The sequence below is a fragment of the Rhagoletis pomonella genome, unplaced genomic scaffold, assembly GCF_013731165.1.
Source record: "Rhagoletis pomonella isolate Grant_MI unplaced genomic scaffold, Rhpom_1.0 Rhpom_scaffold_00005, whole genome shotgun sequence".
Lineage (NCBI taxonomy): Eukaryota > Metazoa > Arthropoda > Insecta > Diptera > Tephritidae > Rhagoletis > Rhagoletis pomonella.
This window is the reverse complement of record NW_023458559.1, coordinates 29,989,583-29,999,171: the sequence shown is the minus strand read 5'-3', so window position 1 is coordinate 29,999,171 and position 9,589 is coordinate 29,989,583. Positions and strand designations below refer to the sequence as shown.

The window sequence follows — 9,589 nt, the reverse complement described above, 5'->3', positions numbered from 1 at the left end:
GTTTTAGTAACATTCCCCGGCATTTCCATTTCCGTTTTGCCACGGAACGTGCAAGTTCTCTGTGCCTGCTATTACTGACATTTAAACAACAAGAAAGAAGTTCTGTATTCATTTGAATTATATTTCCAATCACTAAAAAGTTAATAATATGATCTGCATTGTTACTGTATTAATAATTTTTTTTAAACAGCGTCAAAGAATCATTATTACAATAAAATAATAAATAAATTGCGTCGAAACATGCAGAATGTATGTACATATGTATATTGAGTACACAAATCTTTATTTCGTTTTTTTTTTGGAATGAAATCTACGCTAAGTAGGACGAGCGCTTTGCTGATTTTGTAGTATGACAAACAAATTTTAAATTGTCTTGCTGAAAAACTTATATCCCGGTTTACAGCTAGAGATTTAATGCCATAGTTTTAAGAGCACTGAATGGGTGTTCACTTTAATTTTAAGCAACAATTTTTATTTTTAATTAATGCTTTCTTGGCTTAAGCTACTCATTTTTGAACTCATAATGCCACTCACTAGTCCGCTTATAGCCTTCTTTGTCAAAGTGCTTTTCCAAACTAATGGAGTCATATTTGTTCGCATAGGTTGGAAAATATACATATTATGTACATATGTTTATAAAAAATTTGTAAGCAGTCATATGCACAATTCTGGTTTATAGGCATTCCATTTGTTGCGCCTAATTTTATTTGATAGCTTATGTGGAGCCAAATGTTTCATATACATTCGCGCCGAATACTTTGCTTTTCTCGTCGACAACATAGAATGTGATCATTGAGGTAGCTAAATTTTGTGGCCTTGACGACTCATCGAATCCCTTCGCAGTTAAACCACTCACAATGGGTATAATTTTAGCTAGTGCCATTTCTGCCCTATTTATATTGAGTACACTATTTTCTTTTCCTGATGCAACATCGCCGCTTTCCATATTTTTCGACTTTTCTGTGCTTGCTGCGTGCTGCTGTGCCAGCGCCAATGTTTCACCCAAATTCTCCGCAATTGCATCTACGGCCAATGAAAAGCCCCGGCAAATGTTATTTGCACATACTGATGAGGCGTCATCGCTCTCAAGCAGATCCAGTGTTTCACTATACATTTTCTGTAAAAGTGGCCCGACTGTATTGTACTCTGGCACCTGTGGAGGTAGCAAATATGTAGCCATTTTCGCATTTGGATCACACACATCACTGTTGATGGCCATTTGTAAAGTCCAGAAGAGTTGTTCCATATCGGCAAGGCTGAAACGTTTTGTCAAAGGCAATGGTTTCATAATCATCAGCACCTTTGAGCGTATCACGCGTACTAGCTCGCTTAGGCCACCTTCGTGTATGAAATGTCGTATGATTGACAGGTACTGTTCTTTCAGACCTTCTGAAATTTGTTTCTTTTCCGTTGTAATATCTTGGTACAAATATCCACCGAGCAGATTTAGTTGCACCCGCAAGGCAATGACTAGCATTGAGGAGGCATAAATAAAGGTGGTGAGTCTCGTGAATGCAACAATTTTCATTTCTTCCCATAACTCCAGCTTATTTGGAGGATTTTGACGCAGCTTCTCGAGCAGGGCATCGGTACTGCACTCGCGTATTATTGCAGCATATAGCTCGGCGCTCATGCCAATGATTACTTTGTTACAAGTGCGTTCCGTCGACTCAAAATGCTGCATACGCCTAGTCTTCTCGAAAAACTCGCGTGCTTGTCGCTCTTGGAATTCAATGAGTTTACGTTGTGCATATTTGATTGCTATGAATGTGCCTCCAATAACAACGCCTGTAACTATAAATTTTCGACGATGACGTGTAATAAAGTCACGCAGACCGCCAAACATCTTCAAATATTGTAGAGTATTGCGGCTTTGAGGTTGTTAAGAGCTTGAGGTCGTCAAATGGTTTGTTTTAAAGCTGGAATTAAAAATTTGAAATTAATTTAATTTAAATTAAAAACTCGAAATCGTGAGGAGAGCTGTGGTATAGCAACTTATTTGCACATATTAGGTATAGTGCAATTTTCTGCTTTAGTAAGATTACCTTTATTTAATTACGGTAATAGGACCACATAAATCGACATCATAAAGGTCATATAAAAGTATGTATGTAATAACTTACATGTATTGTTTCCCAGATTGTTTCCAAATGTAAACTTTACAATTGTTTTGTTGCCTCCTTCCTGCACTGCCCACACATTTATCGTTTCATCAATGGATATATTTAATTATTCATAAGGTTTATTGATTGCACTGATTTATTGAACTTCTTGAAGCGATATCTCCATGTGTGTACAAAAGTTCTATAGGCACCTTTCCTGTGGCCTTTCTGATACTAATTTACTGCGACTTTGAGCTTTTAATATTGAATTATTGTAAAAACTGAAGTATTTGCTTAACAAGTGAAATGTAAATCCTCTACCAGGTGAGTGCGAAGTCCGTTTTTTATTTATTCAATAAATTTCACGTCAGACGCCACTATCAAGAATTCACACAGGTCAAAAATATGACAACACGAATGGCATTTGGTTTGACATTTCTCTGCTTTATCGTTTTTGCTGTGCCCGAATGCAGGGTGACACCGCTGTTTTAACCTATTTTTTTTTAGATTTTTGGTTTTTAATACCCTGCGGCATCTTCTAACGGTTAGGTTGTTTGACAAGCGTCGCACTCATAAATAAAAGCCCATTTTAGATAAATACAAATAAAGTAATAATTAGTCAACAAAGGCACATTCGGTAACATTTTTGCTCCGATTTAGATTAAGTTGTCATCGTACTGCAGAAATGGCTCAACTTCAAGGGAATACAGTTGAAGCACCAGCGGAAGCAGAAGAAAAATTGATCATCGTCACCGGCTTTGGCCCCTTTGTTGGACACGAAGATGTGAATGCCAGTTGGGAAGCTGTGCGCCTGCTGCCAGACGAGCTTACTTGGCATGGACACCACTATAAGCTGGACAAATTAGAAGTACCTGTAGAGTATGGCGCAGTGGACAAAGCTGTAGATGACATATGGTCACGCAAACCAGAGGTACATGCTTCATATTAGATGATTATTCCTTTCAAGCAACTTTCTTGCCTTTAAAGCTTGTCATACATTGTGGCGTCCATGGCAGTGCTACCTGCATACATGTGGAGAAGTTGGCATATAATCATAAATTTACAAGGCCCGATTATGCTCGGAAACATCTGCCGAAAGGCGCAGCTTGCTTGAAGAACTGTAAAGCTAATACTAAAGATGATGAAATTTTGCATTGCGGTTTGGACATAGACAAAATTGTTCAAGTTGTTGCTGAATCGTGTGAGTGTATACCATCAGCTACAGACGAAGCCGTAGAAAGTACAACCGGGGCAGATTCGGTGCTACCACTGACAGTGGCAAAAAGTTCTGATGATGTAGGCAATTATTTGTGTGGTTATATATACTTGAAATCTTTGGATAGAAATAGGAATCGTACATTGTTCATACATGTGCCGCCTATTGACTGTCCATTTAATTCAGAGGAGACAAAAGAGGTTGTATTGAGGATAATTGAAGAATGTGTGGAACAGGTGAGAGAAAAAGGGAAGGAGTGCCTTTAATTGTGCAATAATATTCACTATTAGTCATAAAACAGAATAACAAAGGTTAGTAACGTATTTTTGTATATGTTTGTATTTCTTATATTAACGGCTACGAAGTATTGAAATGTATTTCCATTTAAAAAATTTTTTATTTAATAAAGTTATATATGCACAGACAACTTGATTTTACTTTTTATTATGAGTAGTGGAAGGGAGAGTTTTTGGAGAGGAAAGGTAAGAGATTGTAATGTACCATTTTATTTTTTGTGTGAAAATAACAGAAAAGAAGCGATAATAGAAAAAATAATAGCTCTAAACAGCAAAATTACTCTGAAGTAAGAGTAAAAAGTGAGTAGCAACAAAAAATACGGGAACAAAAAAAACATTTTTCCTGTAAAAACGTCAACCAGCGATTGCTGGACACTTTTCATGATTTTACCAGAAGAAAAGTTCGGGTAAAATCTTACAACTTCATTCTCTACACAACTCTCCAAAAGTCGCTCCCATTTACAGGATTTTGGAGTACGGGAACATTTTTCCTGCAACTTCCTGCAAGTTCGTGTTAAATCCTGTAAGTTCATGGAGTACTGGATCAGAGCTAATATTTACGCTCTTTGTGTACAGGACAATGATATGGCAGCCCTGTTTATTCTTTTTCAGAGAACGTAAATTATAATTACGTTCTCTACTTTGTTTTTATGCACTTCCACTATGTTCTGATAATTTGGAATTAGCGGTGCCGTTTTGTGGATAATTCCCAAAATTGATGAAATTTCAAGCTTTGTGGGTAATGTTTGGGGAACGATATGTTGTGGAAAAATTTGGGGAATTTGCTCTTTATTAACTACCTAACAAAAATTTAAGTTTCATAAACATTTTCAAATTAATTTTCATAGGATTTCCTTATTGAGTTTGATTCTTTTGGTATCTTCTGTATTAAATGATTCATGATAAAAATATAGTAAGGTAGAACCACTGAGAGTAACTTTTAAAATTCTTGACGTTTCCAAACAATTTAATTTTTAAATTTACTCACAAATTCACACACACATTTTCATTTTCAATCGCAAGCAACAACAATTTCGAACAATTCCAATTTTTTATTTTTCGTCACAGTATGTATTCTCAGACTGCGTTTATACACGGAAACTTTTGTCGACACGATTTTTCACATTCCCTTTTGGTGTTGCTCATTTCATTTACACACGACGATTATTGTGTATGCAATTGTTGTTGTTAGCTGTGAACCGCTAACTCAATTTACACAGACGAACGAGAGCACAAAGCGTGTTGCCCGAGCACGAGCAACTCGGTGCTCCTCTCCTCGTCACGATCTCTCCTGCAAACGTCGAGTTGCAGCAACAAAAATCGCCGTGTGTAAATGAGCACTCATGAATACGATAATAGACTTCTTGGATTTTGTATCTAAATAAGTGCTATGAGAATTGAACTGCAGATTAAATTTTAATAACCAAATAAATTTTTTACAACCACGGTCCAAAGAGCTGACGTCATCTAATGAAATTTTATAATCCCTAATAATCAATTTTTTCATTTATAATATATATTTAATATTTTATTTAACACTTAATAAACAAAAGATGCAGAGAATCGTAATAGCTTTGGGAAGGGAACTAAACTTAAAGATATATATTTCGTTTGTGGGGAATGTGCCGAGAATTTGAATTGTGTAAAAGCCGATGATTTGGCAGCCCTGTTTCTTCTAGTTCTCAGAACGTAAATTATAATTACGTTCTTTATTTTGTTTTTATGCGCTTCCACTATTTTCTGCATCTCGGAATAAACTTTAGAAAATATTGATTCTTGTTTTGTGTTTTGTTATTTAAAAAGGCTGGTTCACAATTAAATCAATAAAATGACTCGACATGCACGCAATTGCACGGCCGGAGCTGTATACACCTACAATGAAAAGCGTCGCGATGCCGCCGAATCAGGCTATGGAACCAAAGCCCAACGTCTTGGAAAGGATTCAGTAAAATCGTTCGATTGTTGTTCTCTGACTTTGCAACCATGTCGTAATCCGGTGGTAACAAAGGACGGCTACCTTTTCGATAAGGAAGCCATTTTGCAATATGTTATCACCAAGAAAAATGAATACAGCCGGAAACTGAAGGAGTATGAACGTCTTCGGCGCTTAGAAGAAACTGAAAATGCACAAGAATTGAACCTCAAGCAACAGAAATGTATTGAAAAGTTTGTAAATGCCGGAAAACCAGTCAATGAGAATGCAAGTGGCTCCAAATCGGCTCCTGTTGAGGCTGTCACTCCCAGCACATCAGCGGCCGCCATAGCCGCTGCTGGTGGATCTATCTCCAATATGACTAATGGGAATGAAAAAAAGTTGCCCAGTTTTTGGGTACCTTCAGAATGTCCAAATGCTGGCGCTGCGAAAGCAAAAAAACCTGAGTCCACGATTTATTGCCCTGTATCCGGGAAGCCTCTAAAAGTGAAAGATTTGATTGATATAAAATTTACATTACTCAAAGACGGTGATAACAGCCGTTCACTAATAGCGAAGGAGGCACGTTATATGTGTCCTGTAACGCACGATGTGCTCAGCAATGCTGTGCCATGTGCGGTGTTACGGCCAACGTGAGTTTGAATGGTTTTGCGAAATAATACGGAGCTAATTTATGTTTTATTTGCAGCGGCGATGTAGTAACTATGGAGTGTGTAGAGAAATTAATTAAAAAAGATATGATACACCCTTTGACAAATCAAAAACTCACTGAAAAGGATATTATACCATTGCAGAGGGTACGTTCGGTGACAATAATTACAAAAAGGCATTGATTTAAGTTATTTGGTTCTTTCACAGGGCGGCACCGGTTACGCTACGACCAATGACAATTTAGATGCAAAGGAAAAGCGTCCAATGCTGCAGGTCTAAAGCGGTTTTATACATACTATATTTTTAGCGTATAATTAATTTATCTTTGCAGTTTTATTGTACATTAGTTTAAATATAATCTTGTTCAATAAAAGCATACCTATGCAAAAAGTTTGCAAAGGCAAAAACGTCTCCGATATGTGTTCAGCCTTAAGAACTGAATACACGAAAGTGCTTTCGGGGGTATCAATTTATCGCTCTTACCAGTTAGAAGCACCAAATTATTTTTTCTTAGTAAATGTTTACAATTGTTTTGCTTACTGTTATTATTGGCCTTTACCTAAATTTGTTTAACTCAACTTTTATAGGTTCAAAGCCTCTTATCGGAAATATGCCATATCAGTCAATCGAAGTTCAAAATAGCAACATCCATTGGTACGCATAGATAGTTTATTTGCCAATAACGACATTGAAAATAGATAAGAGATCTCAACTATCGAATTTTACCAGTGACCTTCAATTCATCGAGATATAAGCGCTAAAAATGCTTTGAAGACATCAGAAAGCAGTCAGCCACAAGTTCGTAAAATTATATTAATTAAAGAATCATTTAAAGCCTTCCAAATATGCATGCCACATTTGGAAAATTGGTTTTACTTTGTCTTTGCACTAGAGAAACACTTGCTGAACATTTCAAGGAGTGCAAACATTCAGCCGATGGCAATTTCGTAGCCATTGAAAACAATTGTCTCGGCTACATTTACTGCATGGGCGAAAACTCCTTCACAGATTTATGTCCAGTTGGCACATATTTTGATCCACAACAGCAACAGTGCACAGATGATGTTTCCTTCAAATGCGTCGAATATATTGCGGAAAACGCTGAAGGCGCGGGGCAACAGAGCGAATCTGTGCAACAGCAGTCAACAACATTAGCATCACCAAATTATAATGCAGCTAGTACAACACCTAGTAATATCGCAGCAACAACACATGTAACAGTCGCAACGATCGTCGATACGCTGCCATCAACAACAGTGCCGCATCGTCCACACTGCCAGCCCGCGGTGGATGAGTATTTTCCCTATCAACTACGTTGTGAGTACTATTATAGATGTTCGCGTGGCTACTTGAGTATTTTACGCTGCAGCTTTGGTTATGGTTGGGATTTTCTGCTGGAGAAGTGTGTGCCATTCAAGCAAGCACAGTGCTATAGGATATCGGAGGTACAGGCTTTTAAGTTTTAAGTAGTTTTTTGCTCTTATTATTTAGTTTTAAGATAACTATTTATTTGAATAAACGCGCTTTGTTTTTTACGTTCAGCATGGCTATTATTATTCCTACGGCTATGGTTATTTCCGTTACGCACGAAAGTATGAAAAGATTTTCAAAACAATTAAAAAATTCCGGTTGACCTCTATCTCTGATTGGTCCGAAAATGCGTGCGCAGACGATGGCCCAGTGATTCCTTCCCAGTTTCCGTCCGCGCTCCGTCGGATCTTAGCAAGCATCCCGGGGCGATACGAGGGGAATTAGAGGGATCCTTCCTGAGCCTAAAACCTTCTGATATAGATTCCATAACACTGCATCCTTCCATGAGGATCTTTTGCTTTTCCTTAATAATTTCTTGTAATCCTTTAAGTTTAAGTTTTATATTTCCCATTGCGTATCGCCTCCCGCGATACTGAAGTCCCTACGACAGGATTCGTGGGCCTCGTCAGTCTTTGAACTGCACCAAGGTGGTTTCTTTTTGCCTATCGGCTTTATCATATAGTCTTGTTACATGCCGCAGTAAAGTGTTTTACCAGCCCCTTCGATTTACTTGCAATTCATAGTGTGGTAGAACCGCTTATCACGCTCTTTTCTGTACTTGTGTCAGTCGGATTTTCTTATATTTCCTTTTGGAGGCACCGCAGACGAGACTTCATCTACATAAGACGAATTGGATGTAGCAGTGATCAGAGAAGAAAGGTAGGCGTGCTACCCCTACTGCTTATAACAAAGTCAGATTTTAGTATGAACTCAAAGAGTAACTTACCCCGTTCGTTGATGTCTCCGCTTCCCATGTGCTATGATGTGCGTTCACATCACCTCCTAATATCAGGGCCCAGTTCCAGCGCTCGACTAGCTACATGACCGTTGAAGTGGCAACTTGCCTTTCATGTGCCAGATATATCGAGGCAAGCCTTACTAGTCGTCCGTTCACCGCCATTCTGACAGTGGTGGAGTCCTCGTCACTGAACTGAGGTAGAAACAAAATTTTTAGATTGGTACTTACCTATAGTATATGTATCCACTTATTATAGTGTGCTTTGCCGACTTCAGCGCCTTAAGAGGGCTGGAGAGGCAGTGCAGCTGATGCTGTTTTGCAGTGATGCAGGTTAATTTGGAGGACGCGCACCATCTTGGCCGCACCTTCCCTCCCCTCCATCATTGTTGAGTTTGCCTGGCGCGTTTGACATCATCTCCTAGTTCAAAGACTTCTACCTTGGCTTAAATTAAAGGTCTTGAATAGCATAAAGGTCTTGGATGCACAGCTACATGCAAATCATAAAAAAATGCAATATATAATGCAGTTTCCAAATTGAGGGGTTGACATTTTTTTTCGTTTTTTAAACAGTGGAATCGTGTTTCTCGTCTTAAAATCTATAATATTAGTATAATAAAAAGTACAAAAAATGATTTTTTTTTTAATATATACGTTGGATTTGCATGTTTTTTTTTTGAAGAACAATATTTTTGACCAAACATATGACTGAAAACATATGTATGATTTATAAAAATATAATTCATTTATAAACAACATATAATAAAATAAAATAAAATGTCTATCATACTTGGGCGTACAAAATTTTTGATTCTCATTCAGGCTGCTGTGGACAAATCGATTTTAAGATCAACAAAATAAAAGGAGAAAAATCATTTCGATATATCAAGGGGGCGTGGCGCCCCCCATACAAACTGAAGTTTTCACACAACATATCTCTGGAAGTATTAATCGAATAGTGCTGCAACTTAGAGATACATAATATCTAGAGATACATAATATCGACGCCAAACTCATGGACAAAATGGGTCTTATTGAAAAAGGGGGCATGGCACATCCCATACAAACTGAATTTCTCACACCACATACAAATTCTAATGTGAGAAATCCAGTTTGTATGGGAGG

At 37.7% G+C, this 9,589-nt stretch overlaps 4 protein-coding genes across 5 annotated transcripts; 3 read left to right on the top strand and 1 right to left on the bottom strand.

Moving 5' to 3' along the window:
* Nucleotides 1-233: 233 nt before the first annotated feature.
* On the bottom strand, nt 234-2,521 carry LOC118738819 (peroxisomal biogenesis factor 3-like). 2 transcript variants are annotated; one of them, XM_036469811.1, is made up of 3 exons: nt 2,424-2,509; nt 2,124-2,357; nt 234-1,919 (listed from the first exon to the last, which is right to left on the bottom strand). In XM_036469811.1, exon 3 carries the CDS (start codon nt 1,844-1,846, stop codon nt 716-718), a length of 1,131 nt encoding a protein of 376 aa, XP_036325704.1. In that variant the 5' UTR covers nt 1,847-1,919; nt 2,124-2,357; nt 2,424-2,509; the 3' UTR covers nt 234-715. The 2 variants fall into 2 exon arrangements, with proteins under 2 accessions (XP_036325704.1, XP_036325703.1); XM_036469810.1 differs by having other exon boundaries at nt 2,124-2,521.
* A 93-nt stretch (nt 2,522-2,614) lies between these two features.
* On the top strand, nt 2,615-3,737 carry LOC118738820 (pyroglutamyl-peptidase 1-like). Its single transcript, XM_036469812.1, has 2 exons — nt 2,615-3,033; nt 3,090-3,737. Exons 1-2 carry the CDS (start codon nt 2,788-2,790, stop codon nt 3,582-3,584), a joined length of 741 nt encoding a protein of 246 aa, XP_036325705.1. The 5' UTR covers nt 2,615-2,787; the 3' UTR covers nt 3,585-3,737.
* A 1,579-nt stretch (nt 3,738-5,316) lies between these two features.
* Nucleotides 5,317-6,609, top strand: LOC118738818 (nitric oxide synthase-interacting protein homolog). Its single transcript, XM_036469808.1, has 3 exons — nt 5,317-6,179; nt 6,236-6,344; nt 6,406-6,609. The coding sequence occupies exons 1-3, from the start codon at nt 5,443-5,445 to the stop codon at nt 6,475-6,477; spliced, it is 918 nt and encodes a 305-aa protein (XP_036325701.1). The 5' UTR covers nt 5,317-5,442; the 3' UTR covers nt 6,478-6,609.
* Nucleotides 6,610-7,043: 434 nt separating this feature from the next.
* On the top strand, nt 7,044-7,740 carry LOC118740062. Its single transcript, XM_036471556.1, has one exon. The coding sequence runs from the start codon at nt 7,044-7,046 to the stop codon at nt 7,662-7,664; it is 621 nt and encodes a 206-aa protein (XP_036327449.1). The 3' UTR covers nt 7,665-7,740.
* The last annotated feature ends 1,849 nt before the right edge of the window (nt 7,741-9,589 follow it).